This window comes from Desmodus rotundus, chromosome 11 (genome assembly GCF_022682495.2).
Source record: "Desmodus rotundus isolate HL8 chromosome 11, HLdesRot8A.1, whole genome shotgun sequence".
Lineage (NCBI taxonomy): Eukaryota > Metazoa > Chordata > Mammalia > Chiroptera > Phyllostomidae > Desmodus > Desmodus rotundus.
In genome coordinates, this window is record NC_071397.1 from 2,966,520 (window position 1) to 2,982,971 (window position 16,452).

General features: G+C 46.0%; 1 protein-coding gene across 5 annotated transcripts in view; it reads left to right on the plus strand.

Moving 5' to 3' along the window:
- BLTP3A (bridge-like lipid transfer protein family member 3A) overlaps positions 1-16,452 on the plus strand; it is a 61,257-nt gene that overhangs the window by 39,017 nt on the left and 5,788 nt on the right. For 3 of the 5 annotated variants that reach the window (XM_053913602.1, XM_053913603.2, XM_053913607.2), the window contains 10 exons: positions 360-476; positions 3,173-3,312; positions 3,706-3,847; positions 4,104-4,297; positions 4,450-5,906; positions 9,874-10,070; positions 13,378-13,532; positions 13,609-13,759; positions 15,557-15,819; positions 16,229-16,337. In XM_053913602.1, the coding sequence (XP_053769577.1) occupies positions 360-476; positions 3,173-3,312; positions 3,706-3,847; positions 4,104-4,297; positions 4,450-5,906; positions 9,874-10,070; positions 13,378-13,532; positions 13,609-13,759; positions 15,557-15,819; positions 16,229-16,337 (2,925 nt within the window). The remainder of the gene's footprint in view (positions 1-359; positions 477-3,172; positions 3,313-3,705; positions 3,848-4,103; positions 4,298-4,449; positions 5,907-9,873; positions 10,071-13,377; positions 13,533-13,608; positions 13,760-15,556; positions 15,820-16,228; positions 16,338-16,452) is intronic. The other 2 variants (XM_053913604.1, XM_053913606.1) reach the window with 1 other exon arrangement.

Sequence of the window (16,452 nt, forward strand, 5' to 3'; positions counted from 1 at the left end):
TGGCGACCTTTCAGTTCACAGGCTGGTACTCAATCCACTGAGCCACGCCAGCCAGGGCTGAGAGGTTGCTTTTGATTCTACCCTTTCCCCCTTATTTCACTTGGTTTTAGAGCCTTTCTCGTAGTCTGTAGTCAGAGATGGCGCCAGTCAGAAGCTGGCCTCTAGGAACCTTAGGGGAATCACATATGGAATCCAGAATGAGTTAAGTGCTCTCACTGGATAATTTTTACTTTTCCAGAGAATTCTGGATTGAGGCTGAGGGATCACAATCTGAACCATGACTATGCCAATGGAGAGGGAAAGAGGAACGTCGGAACGCGACCTTGGACTAGAATCCTTCTGCCTTCTTTGTTGTGCAGGTGATAGCTGCAAGCACTGGGTGCGGCACTGTGAAGCCATGGAGACCCGAGGCCAGTGGGCCCAGAACCTGGTGATGGAATTTCAGAATAAAGTGGAGAAGTGGCGGGAAGAGACAGGTCTGAACCTCCCTGGCACCTGGGGGTATATGCTCCCTTCCAGAGGAAAGCAGGTGGGGTTACGAGGAGCTGGAGGACTCCTGTTGTTAGCCTCTGGCTGTTTACCTGGGAATACCCAGTGGAAATAGAGCCCTGGACTAACTAATCATCTCATCTTATTCCTAGCCAGTTATCCCATCCTTATCCCATGGAGCAGCATTAGTGACTTTTTTATTTCTTTTTTTTTAAGTATATTTTATTGATTATGTTATTACAGTTGTCCCAGTTTTTTACCCCGTGCCCCGCTTCTGACCAGCAGTCCTTCCCTTAGTTCATCACCATGGGTTGTGCATATAAGTTCTTTGGCTTCTCTATTTCCTGTACTATTCTTAACCTCCCCCTGTCTATGTTATACCTGCCAGTTATGCTTCTTATTCCCTGTACCTTTCCTCCATTCTCCTCCCTCCCTCTCCCCACTGATAACCCTCCATGTGATCTCCATTTCTGTGATTCTGTTCCTGTCCTAGTTGTTTGCTTAGTTTGTTTTGGTTTTTAGATTCAGTTGTTGATAGTTGTGAGTTTGTTGTCATTTTAATGTTCATAGTTTTGATTTTCTTCTTTTTCTTAAATGAGTCCCTTTAACATTTTATATAATAAGGACTTGGTGATGATGAACTCTTTTAGGTTTACCTGGCTGGGAAGCACTTTGTCCTTCAATTCTAAGTGATAGCATTGCTAAATAGAGTAATCTTGGATGTAGGTCCTTGCTTTTCATGACTTTGAATACTTCTTGCCAGTCCCTTCTAGCCTGCAACATTTCTTTTGAAAAATCAGCTGATAGCCCTGGCTGGTGTGGCTCAGTGGGTTGAGTGCCAGCCTGGGAACCAAACAGTTGCCAGTTCTATTCCCAGTCTAGGGCCCATGCTTGGGTTGCAGGCCAGGTCCCCAGTAGGAGGCATGTGAGAGGCAACCACACATTGATGTTTCTCTCCCTTTCTCCTTCTCTTCTCCTATCTCTAAAAGTAAATAAATAAAGTATAAAAAAAAATGAAGAAGAAAAATCAGCTGATAGTCTTATGGGAACTCCTTTGTAATTAACTCTACTTTCCTCTTGCTGCTTTTCAGATTCTCTCTTTATCTTTAACCTTTGGCATTTTAATCATGATGTGTCTTGGAGGGGCCTCTGCATTCATCCTGTTTGAGACTCTGAGCTTCCTGGACTCGTATGTCTATATCCTTCGCCAAGTTAGGGCAGTTTTCTGTCATTATTTTTTCAAATAAGTTTTCAATTTCCTGCTCTTCCTCTTCTCCTTCTGGGACCCCTATGATTCGGATGTCGGTACGTCTGAAGATGTCCCAGTCTTCTTATTCTTTCCTTGTTTTTTTGAATTCTTGTTTCTTCATTCTGTTCTGGTTGAATGTTTGTTTCTTCCTTATGTTCCAAATCATCGATTTGAACCCTGGCTTCTTTCTCTTCACTGTTGGTTCTCTGTGGATTTTTCTTTATTTCACTTAGTGTAGCCTTCATTTTTTCCCTTACGCTTTTGCCGTACTCAATGATCATCCTCATCACCGGTGTTTTGAACTCTGCATCTGATAGATTGGCACTCTCTGTGCCATTTGGTTCTTTTTCTGGGCTTTTGTTCTGGTCTTTCATTTGGGCCATATTTCTTTGTCTCCTCATTTGGCAGTCTTCCTGTGTTTGTTTCTGTGTATTAGGTAGAGCTGCTTTGATTCCCTGTCTTAGCGTACCTGTTAAGTTGTATGGGGCAGAGTCTTAGGTGTTCCCCCGGGCTGGGCAGCCTGCTTCACCGCTTTGTGGCTCTGTATTCAGCACTGCTGCCTGGCTGCTTGAGGCTTGCTCTGCACTTGCCCTGTTTCCAGTCATTTCACCCACTTCCTGTATGGTGCTGCCGCCCTGGTGGTGGTTCTCAGAGTGGGTGGGTTTTCATACCGTCTAGGACTGTGCAGGCTGTTTAAATGGACTCTCCTGAGAGATCGGCATTTTTTTCCCATGACCCCAACCCCACTGGATTTTATAGCCAGAAGTTAGGAGGCTTTATTTCCCCTGCACTGGAACCCTGGGCTATGTGATCTGGCCTGGGGCTGGGATTCCTTGCTCCCCAGGTATCCGTCCCAACTTTTATCTGCCACACGTGAATGTGAGACCGCCCCTTCTGCTGGCTGCCACCACAACCTCGCTGCTTTGCTGCCACCACACTGCATCCTCTCCACCCCAGCTCCCCGTCTTTGTCCCTCCTACCCATGTGGATGAATATGGCTTCTTTAAATCTTTGGTTGTCAGACTTCCATACAGGTCAGTCTTCCGGCAGTTTTGGGTGATTTTTGTTTTGAGGTTAGTTGTGGTCCTTCTTATGGTCGTGCCAGGAGGCGAAGCGTGTGTACCTCTGCCTCTGTCTTGACTGGATGGCTTCTTTCTTTACAGAGCCGTGTTCGTCCTCAGGGATGGCTGCAATGTTGAGAGAGGTTATCATCACCTCTGGTCAATAGGTGTTCCCTGGTCTTAAGGAGAATACAATTTTTGAGTTCTATCCAGAAGCTAGTCAGTGTTAAGATGTCTTTTCCCCATATGTTGTAGCATTAATGGTTTTAGGATCATTACTTTATAATCCTAATTAGGATTTTTACTTCCTAATTCTATTAATAATATGAGTTGAATATGTCTGATTCTTTCCCACCTTTTCATTTTTATTTAGATTCTCTGTCTAGTCCTCGAAAGAACCCTCTTGAGAGAAGCCCCTCTCAGGGCCGGCAGGCTGGTTTGCGGCCCCCAGCATGGAATCGCTTACGCTCTAGCTGCATGCTAATACGGGTGGATGACTTGGACATCCACCAGGTGAGGAGCCCAGGACCCGGGAGATGTGGTCGGAAGGGGGTGGGGCAGTTCATTTGGAAGGCAACAAGTGTGAACACAGTTGTGCGGGCTGTTTCACCGACTTCTGGGGCAGGTGGACAGTTCCGTCTGTTTCCTTCTGAGAATGGCTGCTGAGATCAGGCCTTGAGATTCCCCAGTTTCCTCTGAATACCCTGCTACAAACCGTGCAGACCTTCCTCTGAAAAAGTGAACTGGTAGTAGCATCGGCAGGTGTGAGAATGTCTGGAACACGTGTGAAGTACGTGCGAAAGCACTGTGCTCCCTGGGACAGACGTTGGATGGGGAGCAGGGGAAGGTGAGGAACGTGCGTCCTGGGTGCAGCACAGATGCTAACAGCAGTTTGTGATCGCGTAGGTCTCGACAGCTGGGCAGCCCAGTAAGAAGCCATCCACACTCCTTTCTTGCAGTCGGAAACTTCACAACCTACCCACTCAGGTCTCTGCCATTCATATTGAGTTCACAGAGTATTATTTCCCTGATAATCAGGAGCTTCCAGGTAAGCGCTGGAGCTGGTCAGTTCTTACTGTCCAGGCATGTCCTCCCCATTTGTCAGACTTGGGGCTACTACTTATATTCTCATTTGTTGCTAGGAGTTTAGAGTGTTTGAATTAGCTTAGTGCACCGTTGTTAAAAACTCTGCCCTGTATTAATGTGTGACTTTGCCCTCTGGGTAGTACAAGGAGTATCAACTGCTAGGCAGGCGTTGAGCCGCTACTTTGTACATGGGGACTCTCTTTTCCTCTGCTTTCCAGTTCCCTGTCCCAATCTCTACGTTCAGTTAAATGGCCTGACGTTTACTATGGATCCTGTCAGCTTGCTCTGGGGAAACCTCTTCTGCCTGGATTTATACCGTAGCTTGGAGCAGTTCAAAGCTATCTACACACTGGAGAATTCAAGCCAGAAAGATGAACACTTGGACGTCCGACTGGACGCCATCTGGTTGAAGGTAGGGAGAGAGTGGGATTTTGCTCCCTCGTGACGGCCCCAGGTGCGTTTCTGCCGTTGCGGCCCAGATGGTCTCTCATTGTGTGTTATAATGGTGGGGTGTGGGGATACCCAAATGGCCATTCTGAATTTGGTTTCATTTTCTCTCTGAAGGTGAGCTTCCCACTGGAGAAGAGAGAGCTAGCTGGGTTGCATCGGCCCCAGGCCCTTGTCTTCTCTGCATCAGGCATGACTGCCACCAATACCCGCCATGCCCCACACTGTGGCCGTCTAGACCTCCGCAGTCTCTTCCAGGGTTTTGATGCTGCCGAGTTCTTTCGTTCCAGTTATGCTCAGTTCCCCAGGGGTCCAGGTGGCTTTAGCCTCCTGCACAAGCTTTTTTCCCATCATGCCTTCGAGACGGAGTCCAGCCTCCCTCATTCTCATACCCTACCTCCCCAAAGGCCTAAGGCTTCCCAGGATCTCTGGTCCATCCACTTCCCCCAGATCTCCTTGGACTTTGAGGGAACAGAGAGTTTCAAAGGCCATACCTTTAATTTTGTGGCCCCCTTCCCCTTGTCCATTTGGGCCTGCCTACCCCTTCGCTGGCAGCAAGCCCAGGCACGAAAACTCCTCATGGCTGCAGAAGGGAGGCTGAAACCGTCAGCCAGCTTTGGCAGTTCCGTTCAGTCTGAGGCCCTTGCCCCTGACGCTGTGTCCCATCTGAGGTCAAAAACTGAGCATGACTTGAAAAGCCTGTCAGGCCTTCCAGAAGATGTGGAAATTCTGAGAGAAGGCGGTGGTGGTGTGGACGAAAAAGAGCCTCTGGCGGAGCTGGCGGATGTGGCAGATGTTCACATGCTGGTACACTCCCCCGAACACGTCTGTGTGAGGCTTGACCACTACCAGTACTTGGCTCTGCTCCGCCTGAAGGAGGTGCTACAGGGTCTTCAGGAGCAGCTGGCTAAGGACACAGAGGCCATGACTGGGTCTCCCCTGCAGGACCAGACAGCTTGCATTGGGGTCCTCTTCCCTGCTGCTGAGGTGGCTCTGCTCATGCATCCTGCCCCTGGTGCTGCGGAAGCTGAGACGGCAGGTTCAGATACCACCAGCCTTATAGATTCGGAGCTGTCTCCTGTAGAGGATCGGGAGCTGAGGTCTGATGCCTCCTCCGACCAGGTCCCGGCAAGCCCTGAGCAGGTTCTGGAGGATCGTGGAATTGAAAATCTGGATGCATCTCAGGATAGGCCGTTGCCTCTCCATAGCAATGGAGAGCTGCAGGACTCAGATTCTCTTGCACAGCACTCGGCAGGGAAGGGCCAGGAGGCAGTCAATTCCCTAGAGGCCAAGCAACTGAGCAGAGCCGGAGCATCCAGCTCACCAGCTGCCCTGAAGTCCCCAGGTGTTAGGGATGCTGCTGTGAGTGGGCAGGGTCAGCTTATGCCCTTGAAGAACATTGAGGGAGAATTGTCAAATGCTATTCACGTGACCAAGGATGCCACCAAGGAGGCTCTGTATGCCACCATGGACCTCACCAAGGAAGCTGTGTCTTTGACTAAAGATGCCTTCAGTCTGGGCAGAGACCGAATGACCTCCACCATGCACAAGATGTTGTCCCTGCCCCCAGCCAAGTGAGTGGTTCTTTGCCTCCCTCAGTCACCCCATCTCTTCCTCCTAATTGTGATCGTTGGACTTAGAGTCTCTCACTGGGAGCATTTTTAGATTGGGGCGTACTGTATAGTCCAGAGGAATGTGTAGAATGGCCTGTTTAATGTGGCAAAGCCCTTGGTTTTCAGAGCTGCCTGCACGGAAGTGGAGGAATTTTCAGGCTACGTGGAGGATACAGGTACACCAATTAGAGAGACTCATTCTCAGGCTACATCTAATTCTGTGATAGGGGAAGAACCTGAAACTACTTTAGTAGTTTATTAGTAGTTTAGTAGTTATTTTAGCAGTAAAATAACACAAAATCCCGTGTGTTTTCACATGCCTCCATATATCGAAGCTGTTCTTGGACAGTTTTCAAGTCAACATTTACTGCTTCTTGGGATTAAATTATCTCCTCCCTCTGTCTCACTGTTGCTGATACAGACATGCTGTATCAGAATAATACTTGCTGGCATCTGTGTGATAGTTTGTCTTTTCAGTGGGCTCTAGTGCAGTATTTTGTTTGACTTGACCCCCAGCAGCCTGGCGAGGCAGCTCCAGATATTCGTATTCCTGGTTTAAGCTGGGATAACTGCGGCCTCCGGGGGAATGTGTGCGTGGGGCCTGTGTTGTGGGTAAAAACCTGGGGCTTGGATTTGCTCTTTCTGGTCTACCTTATTAACATCTGCTGGAGGAGTAGTTTCTCCACTCGTTCAGCAATCATTTTGGGGCCCCACTGTGTGCCATTCTCTGTTAGGCACTGGGGTAAGTAGGGAGCGAGCAGAAAAACAGAAATGTAGTCAGCAGAGTGGAAAGGTACAGCTTTGTCCGTCGGGTGCCTTGGGCTTTGGGAAAGATAATGAAGACTGTGGGAAGTCATTGCTGGGACACTTTGTGACTTGTGGACCATGGTATGAAGTCCAGTGGCTGTAGAGCTTTCGTGTAAGTGGATTGTCTTCAGTGGGCTTTTCAGCATTTCCTGGGGGTGTGCTAGAACCTGCTAGGCACAGACATTCTAGGAGGCAGGAGAGGAAACTTCAAAGAGTGAAGGATATAATAATTCTAGCCAATATTTATTGAGTGCTTTCTACGTGTCAGGCACTGTCTTGAATACTTACAACATTAATCCATTGAGTTCTTGTAACAACCCTGTAAGGCAGGTACTGATATCACCCCCCATTTTACAGATGAGGAAACTGAAGCTCAGAGAGGTAAGAAACTTGCTCAAGACCATACAACTTGTGAGTGGTGGGCCGAGGCCTGGGAGCCTGGACTTCCAGTCACCCAGTGTACCGCTACCTTTTCTAACTGGAGAAGAGGGAGGGAGATGCAAAGAGAAAGAGGAGAGATGCAAAAGAGAAAAGACAGGTGTGTGAGACAAGCTGTTCTTTAAACAGTGGCCAGTAATGACTTCCTAACTCTCCGGCCACAGGCCCTTGCTCAGTGGTCCTCACCCTGGACCCCTCTGTGGCGGTTATTCCCATCGGTCAGTTCGTCCTGAGCCTGTGTGACCCGCCCGACTACTCTTGGGAAGGAGGAGTCTTTTCTTCCACCTTGGCTGCTCTCTTCTTCCTTTTATCCTGTACATGTGACATGTCTCTTCCGCAAGGCTAGGGTGTCCGTGTTCTCATCACTGTGGCCATAATGAATTATAGAACTGATTGTGTTCATGATACTGTTGACAATAGAGGAAATAGAAGAATACAGAAGAAAACATAAAAGTCACTTGTTATGACACTATCCAGAGATAGCCACTGTTTACATTTGGACCCAGTTTTTTCCCATGTTTATACGTATATTTGTGTATTCCTGTGAATGCTTATGTGTGTGTACAGATGCATATACAAATACTGTTTTTACAGTGGGATTATAATATTTCTATAGAAAATGTCCAATTTTATCCACTTAATATTTTGTTGTATATTTCCCCATTCATGAGGCATTTGTGAAATTTTTAATTGCTCTGTTATGCTCTAGAAAATGAATGTATCGTAATTTATTCATATATTCCATCGCTTAATGTTTCTAGTTTTTCTCAGGTAGAATGGATGCAGTGTTAAATGTCCTTATTTTTGTGAACATTACTGTTTATGCAAATCTAAATCTTCAGAATAAAAATCTAGAACTAGAATTATCGGGTCCAACGTTACAAACATTTTTAAGGTTCATGATGCATTTGCCGAACTTTCAGAGGTTATGTCACTCTGTGCGTTTGAACACTTTTTCTCGAGGTTATTTTATCCATGTCCTCACTACTGCTGTATTCCATGTTTTCAGTCCGATTTCCTTGCCCTCCCCTGCTCTTCCTTTAGAGCCATCTCCTGCACATAGTTCCACCTGGCTGTCCCGGGTGCCTCGAACCTCACACACATAAAGCTACATTTCTTCTCTCTCCTCGGACCGGTTCTTTCTTTTTTTTTGGTAGCATCAGTCTGCTCGTTCAAGTTCAACATTTTTGCTTTGCTCTTCCAGTCGTTTGTCAAGTTCTGACTACGATTCCTAGAGCAGGAATTCTCAGACTTTAGCATGCTTCAAAATGAGCTACGGGGCTTGTCAAAGCACATGTTGCTGACCCCCACCCAGAGAGCCCCTTATTTAGGGAGTCTCATATCAGTTGTTCCTGTCTGCCCCCACACGTCAACTATTTTAGAAAACTGTTAATTGAATTCCTCATTGGAAGTCTTTCCTTTCTAACTTGTTTGAGGAAGCCAGGTCAAACTTCCTAAAACAGGTATGAGCTTGTTCTTTCCCTACTTGAAAACCTTCAGGCTTTTTCCCTTTAAAAAGGAAAATAATTCAACTAATTCCCCTGAATTTAGTTGAATTTTTTATTGTGGCATAATCAGTTATTATGATATATCTACATGGCACTTAACAGTTTTTAAAAGAAATCATAGACTTTATTTTTTAGAACAGCTTTAGGTTCATAGCAATACTGAGTAGGAGGTACAGAGATCTCCCATCTACCCCTTGCACTTCAGAGTTGTCCAAGCACCTTCACACGCAAGCCTTTACCTAGGGTTTTCCATAATCGGGCTGCAGCCAATGTGCTGAAGTGAAAAAAGTACTTTGCAAGGAGGTCGTAGACTTGGGTTTTTCTTAATCCCACCTTTAACTGTGACCTTGAGTCAGTTTCCTCATCTGTAAAATGGGAGTGTACAATTAAAAAGTCTTTGAAGGCTTCTCTTCACTGTGTTACACCTTTCTGACTTTCTCTTCCATTGCCTTCTCCAACAAAATTTATGCTCCAGCTGGGCTGAGCTACTTGTCTCTAAAGGTACTCTTTGTTTTCTGCTGTGCCTTTGCTTATGCTTTTTCTACCCCATAAAATGTCCTTTTCCCTCTCTCCTTCACAGTCCTTCAAGGACCAGCTCAATGCTGTCTCCTTCCACAAAGCCATTCTTGGCCCTTTTCTCCTCATTCTTTGCCCTCTTCGATGTTGCTTAGCCTTTGGCTTGTACCTCTGTCCCTCTCTTTTGGTGTGTGTGACTTAATCCCATATAATGTTATTTATGTATGAGTGTCCTCTCTCCTTCTAGATTATAAATTTCTGAGGACAGCGGATGTCTTACTCATCACTCTGCCCTGTACCTAGTATGGTGCCTTGTATACAGAAGTTACTCAGTAAATACTTGTGGAATGAATGTGGTTGGATTTAGGTGCCGTTCATTAGCACAGGGCTGTGTGTAGTTGATCTCCTTTCTGTATGGGGTGACCTTAAATAACCTTGACATTTAATGTTGAGCGGGTTATGCAGTTTGGAATGTTGGACTATGAGGCTGTAGAAAGGCCAGCTGTTGAAAAATGGTATGACCCCTATGGCACGTAATAGTTGAAATCGAAGTTTATGTATATAACAGCTGTCTGGGTGGAAGGGGCGGGTATTGCAAGGGGATGGAACAGTGTTTCTGAAGCCACATCTGTGGGTTTTGTTCTTGTTTTTTTAAACAGGGAGCCCATGGCCAAGATAGACGAGGGGGTGGCAGCCCCAGTGAGTGGAGGTGCTGCTCGATTCCGATTCATTTCCATGAAGAGGACAGTATCTCAGCAGTCATTTGATGGTGTCTCGTTGGATAGCAGTGGCCCAGACGACCGGATTTCAGTAGACAGTGATGGTAGTGATAACTTCGTGATGCTCTTGGAGTCTGGTAAGCGGAAGCAGAGCCAGCCAAAGTTCTAGAACTCCAGAGAGGGTTCTTTCTGCTGTCTGTATTCAGACTATCCTGCCAGTTGGATACAGTCTGAATCAAGGAGCTGAGATGTGATGAAATAGACGTTTTCTTAGCCAAAACCAAATCCAGAAATTTAATGGATTTGTGACTCTAGCTTTATCCTCACATCTTCGAGGTTATTGTTTAGTATGTGACCGTCATCGCAGAACGAGATTAGTCTTACAGCCACCCAGCTGCAGCAGGACTAGTTTGTGGCTGGTGTCAGCGGTCTGTGTGTGTTTGTTGTCTGGGTTTTGCCTATGTTATTATTGGAAAAGAACCAGGAACTTTTTGTCTGTGATAAAATGCATAACTTTTAGGAAATAGATCAATTACCACTGGAAATTACATTGGTTCTTTAAGCTTAGTGACATGCAAGATTTTAAAATCGTCCCTTAAGTATCTAAATGAAAAAATAAAAAGAGGGCTGGTGAGCGCCATGTTTGTTTTATTATTATTAACTTCTTATGGAAAATTTCAAATGTATGGAAAAGTAGACAGATTGAAGTAGCGAGCCCTCACATGCCCGTTACCTGGCTCCAGATGTCAAGTGCGCACTGTCACAGAGACATTCGGGCAGGGTGGCGGCCTGGGTAAACACGCTCGCCTTCTCGCACAAAATCCCAACTAAGATACAGAACAGCCATCACTCGGAACCGTCAGAAATCGAGCTGAATGGAGGTCTGACAACTATGGATTAAAGAAACCACATTCATTCAGACTTGCAGGAGGGGCAGAGACATGGAATTGGCTAGTGCCGTGTGGTGGATAAAAATTCGGTACAGTGAGGAGTCCCAGCCAGGAAGGTAAGTCCCCATAACTACTGGCTGCAAAACCCAGTGGGGATTAGGTGGTGGAAGAAACTCTGGAGTCCCTAGTGGGTTCTTAAAGAACCCACACACGGACTTACTCAGATCACTCCCTCTGAGCTCCAGCATCAGGGTAGCAGCTTGAAAGGCACCAGTGGCAAATGGAGAAACTGAAGTGTCTGGCATCAAGGCGGAAGCTGGGGGACATTTTTCTCCCAGATGGAAAAGAGGGCAGAGACCATTATCCCTTTAATTTTTCTTTTTCTTTTTTTATTGATTATGCTATACAGTTGTCCCAATTTCCCCCCTTTTCTCCTCCACACAGAACCCCTACTCCCTCAGGCAATCCCCACACCATAGTTCATGTCCATGGTATTAGCTCGACCTAATACGTAGAAACAAACATAGGAAGTCTGCCAAAATGGGGAGACAAAGAAACATGGCCCAAATGAAAAAACAGATCAAAACTCCAGAAAAAGAACTAACAAAATGGAGATAAGCAATCTACCAGATGCAGAGTTCAAAACATTGGTTATAAGGGTGCTCAAGGAACTTAGTGAGGACCTCAGCAACACAAAAAAGATCTCCAGTTAGAACTGAAGGATACAGTAATTGAAATAAAGAACAATTTACAGGGAAACAACAGTAGAGTGGATGAAGCCGAGAATCAAATCAATGATTTGGAACATAAGGAAGCAAAAACAGCCAGGCAGAACAAGAAGAAAAAAGAATCCAAAAAAGAAAAAAAAATGACAGTGTAAGCAACCCCTGAGACAACCTCAAGTATTCCAACATTTGCATCATAGGGGTTCAGAAGGAGAAGAAAAAGAGCAAGAAATTGGAAATCTATTTGAAAAAATAGTGAAAAAAAAAACTTCCCTAATTTTGTGAAGGAAATAGTCATGCAAGTCCAGGAAGCACGGGAGTCCCAAACAAGATGGATGCATAGAGGCCCACTCCAACACACATAATTAAAATGCCAAAGGATAAAGATAAAGACAGAATCTTCAAAGCAGCAAGAGAAAAGTTAGTTACCTGCAGGGGAATTCCCCTAAGATTGTTAGCTGATTTCTCAAAAGAAGTTTTGCAGGCTAGAAGGGACTAGCAAGAAATATTCAAAGTCACAAAAAGCGGGGACCTACAGCCAAGATCACACTACCCAGCAAAGATATCGTTTAAAATCCAAGGGCAGATACAGAGCTTCCCAGACAAGAGAAAACTAAATGAGTTCATCATCATCAAACCATTATTATATGAAATGTTAAAGGGACTTACTTAAAAAAAAGAAAAAGATCAAAACTATGAACAATAAAGTGGCAATAAATACATATCTATCAACAATTGAGTCTCAAAACCAAATTAAGCCAACAAGAAGGACAGAGACAGAATCATGGATACAGCGTGTGTTTTGATGGTGCCAGATGGGGTGTGGGTGTGGGGGTATGGATGGAGATGGGAGGGGACTAAGAAGTACAAATAGTAGTTACAGAATAGCCTTGGGGATGTCAAGTACAGTACAGGAAATGGGGCAGCCAAAGAACGTATATGCATGACCCATGGACATGAACTGTGGTGTGAGGATTGCCTGAGGGAGTCAGGGGTGCTGGGTGGAGAGAGGCAAAGGGGGAAAAATTGGGACAACTGTAATAGCATAATCAATCAAATATAATTAAAACAAAAAAATAATAAAGTGATGCATAAGAGAAAATAAAAAGAACGCACGGTCGTTCTTTTTTTACACATACTTTTCTCTGTTTACCTTCCATATTATTTTGAAGCAAATCCCCAATATAACATTTTATCCATAAATATTTTCATATGCATCTCTAGAGAATACACTTTTAATTATAAAAGACACATAATTTACCATCTGAACTATTTTTAACTATAATTCAGTTGGCATTAAGCACATTCAAATTCTGTGCAACCGTCACCACTAAGCATCTCCAGAACTCTTCCCATCTGAAAAAAACGAAACTGTACCCATCACATAGTGGTTAGTCTTCCCTCCCGCTCTAGCCCGCCAACCGTCCCTCTGCCGTCTCTGTGCGGCTGACTACTCTAGGCGCCTCCTGTGAGTGGAAGCGCATAGTCCTCGTCCATTTGTGACTGGCTTGTTTCACTCGGCGTGACGTCCTCGAGCTCCATTCACATCCTAGCCTGTCAGAATTGTCTTCCCATTTTTCTTCCCATTTTGTTAATCCATTTATCCGTCCCTGGACACTTAGGTGGCTTCTGTTTACAGACTTTTTAAAAAATAGGCGAAACACCATTATCACACTCAAAAATTAACAGTAATCACTTAAGTTCATCAAATATGTATTTCCAGTCATCTCATAAGTGTCATAAATGTTTTTACAGTTGTCATTGTTTTTAGAGATTGTATTTGAACAAAAGTTTTTGACTTTCAAACTCTTGTTGTCTTTCTTACGCAGAGTCTGGCCCAGAATCTCTTCCGTCAGGATCTCTTCCCAATGTCTTGGACGGTGCTGGCGTTCAGGGGGGCCCCATTGTGGATGGTTATGGCCAGGGGTCACCGGAGGCCAGCAGCTTCGTCTCACCCAGTGGGGAAGACCTCAGTCTTTACCCGGTCAGTTTTCTTCTCTGCAGAGGGTAGGCTCTAGGCTGGAAGCTCAGGACTCAGCTAAGAGAGTCTCCTTTTCCAGGTCTCGGTTCTGGTTCTGAAGGTGAACGAAATATCTTTCGGGATTGAGGTGCGTGGTGAGGACCTGACTGTGGCCCTGCAAGGAGAGGAGCTGAGCCTCCAGCAGCTGGGCATCGTGGGGCTCTGGCAGTTTCTGCACGGACAGTGCCCAGGTGAGGATGGCACCGTTCCAGGAGAGCTGGCGGGATTTGTGCGGGGCAGCCACAGCTTCACTGGCTCCTGTCCCTGCTCCAGAGGCAGCTGCCCTCGCCAAGCGCCTGGCCCTTCTCTCCAGTAACCATTAGGGGGAGAAAGAGCTCTAACAAAGCTCTTTCTTGCGAGGAGCTTTCCGGAGCTCTTTCTGGGGTTTTGCCTGCAGTAGGTATTCTCCATGTTTATTTCCCGCACGTTCCTTAAGCTTGTACGTGAAGACAGTGTCCACTTACTATGCGCATGGCAGCTAACGTCAAAGTACATCTGACCAGGGAGCTCCCGTCGTTCAGATTGAGTCCTGTGATGTGCATTGTCATTGGTACTGTAAAAGCCGACAGGAAGTCTGGGCTCGTGCCACGTGTTTCACTTGAGAACATCGTTTTCCAAAATATTGAGTAAATACTAATGAATATTATAAAATACATGTAAGGCATAAAAAATAACAATATAATGAACCCATGTTTAATGAATAAAACACCTAGTTTAATAAATAAAACAGTACCATTAACTTTGAAGCTCCTGAACCTTCTTCTGCCTCTCAGCTGTCAAAGGGAATCATGGCTTCCTGAAGTTTGTATTTATCATTCTCTTGCTCTGTAATTCTTCCACATGTGTTTGTATCAATGTGTTATTTAGCGTTGCAGGGTTGAGTTATTTGTGAGTTGTTTCTTTCGAGTAACACGATATTCTTTAGATGCTTCTAGGTTGTTGGGTTAGCTATAATTCATTTTCACTACTACATAATATTCTATGGCACAGGTGGCAAACACAAGGCGCATGGGCTGGCCTCTACCTTGTTTTATCCAGCCCAGCACCTTGTTTCTACCCAGCGGCAGCACCAAGCTCCTTGCCCATAGTTAAGGAGTAGTCACATGTATACAGTCCTAAAATTACATTTGGCCCTTTGAAGGCAGCCACAAGGCTGATGTGGCCTCTGATGAAAATGAGTTTGACACCCCTGTTCTGTTATATAAATATAGTACTTTTTTTGCTTTTTTATTTTCTAAAGGTTGATTGCTTTTCTTTTTAAAGACTTTATTCAGGTATTTTTAGAGGGAAAGGGAGGGAGAAAGAGAGGGAGAGAAACAGAAACATCAATGTGTGGTTGCCTCTCGAGTGCCCTCTACTGGGAACCTGGCCTACAACCCAGGCATGTGCCCTGACTGGGAATTGAACCAGCGACCCCTTGCTTTGCAGGCCGGCACTCAGTCCACTGAGCCGCTCCAGCCAGGGCCTTTTTATTTTGCTTTTTTAAAAACAGCTTTATTGAGGTATGATTTCAAGTGGTTCCATGTCCTTGGCTACACCTGAGATTGTTCTTCATGAAGTTTGGAGATTAGCACAGATCCTGCTTGGCTTTATCAGACTTGGCTTCATGTCAGAAGAGCAAGACTCGAAGAAAGGAAGAGACACTCAGATTTAGCAGAGTTGAGGGCTCTATGTTTTCAGAGCTTCTCGTTGGCCATTATTAGTAAGGCCAGCTTTTTTTGGTCCCTAATCTCCCTTCCACTGTGGGCATTATAGCAAAGTAGCTAAGCCCATGGTCCCTGTAGTCAGGCAGCTTGGGTTCAAAGTTTACCCATGCTATTGTAAGTCGTGTGACTTTGGGCAAGTTATTCTCTGCGCCTTAGTTCCTTCATCTCTAAAATGAGAAGGTCGATAACACTCTTGGCATAGGGTTGTTATGAGTGTTAAATACATGTAAAGTGCTTAGAACAGTCCCTGTTAATTGATGTTTTCCTTCTGTCTTCTCAAAGGTGTGCGCTTTCCAGAATTCTCAGCTTTGAAGACTTGCCACATCAGGCCAGCCGTGGGCCTTCGCTTTGAGGTGGGGCCTGGTGCAGCTGTTCATTCCCCGCTGGCCACAAAGAATGGCTTTCTGCATTTGTTGCTTCAAGGATGTGACCTTGAGCTGGTCACCTCCGTGCTCAATAGTCTGGGGCCCTTCTTAGAGGATGAGGAGGTTCCGGTGGTGGTTCCCATGCAGGTTGAGCTCCGGAACTCCAGGATCACCCTAAAGGTGAGAGGAACTCTCGGATTTTCCCCTAGACTTTGTCAGGCAGGCACTTCTGGCAGCGGACTGCCGCTCACCTCTTGCCTTCTCACTCTAGAATGCGGTGAGGGTCGAGTGAGGGAATGCGTGTTAGCGTTCCTTGTCCGTGTCACAGCACTACGTGAGCGTGTGTTGCTGTTAGAAAGGCCTGGGTTCCGATCGGGAGACCTCGTCTGTAGCCCTAGCCTGGTCTTTGGTGTGCGCACGATCTGAGCAGCCCTGGCGGGTCTGACCCTCAGTTTCCCGCCTCGAGCGGGCGGACTCACACCTTGTAAGAGTGTGCGGGCAAACTGGCACTGAATGGCAGAAGCGCGCGTTGTTACCCGCCTGCCCCGAGTTGGTTGGAGGCATCGTGCGCTTTTCCTCTTTCCTGCAGGACGATATCCCCCCCATCTACCCGACATCCCCAGGCCCCGTCCCCATCACTCTGGCCATGGAGCATGTCGTGCTGAAGCGGAGTGATGACGGTGTGTTCCATGTAGGCGGTGAGTTGGGCTTGTCAGCCCCCTGGCTTCTCTGCCTTTTTTCTCCTGTGAGGGAATAGGTGACAACTAGGAACTGCCTGCATGTTGACAGCAATTTGTCATGTAGGACCTTTAC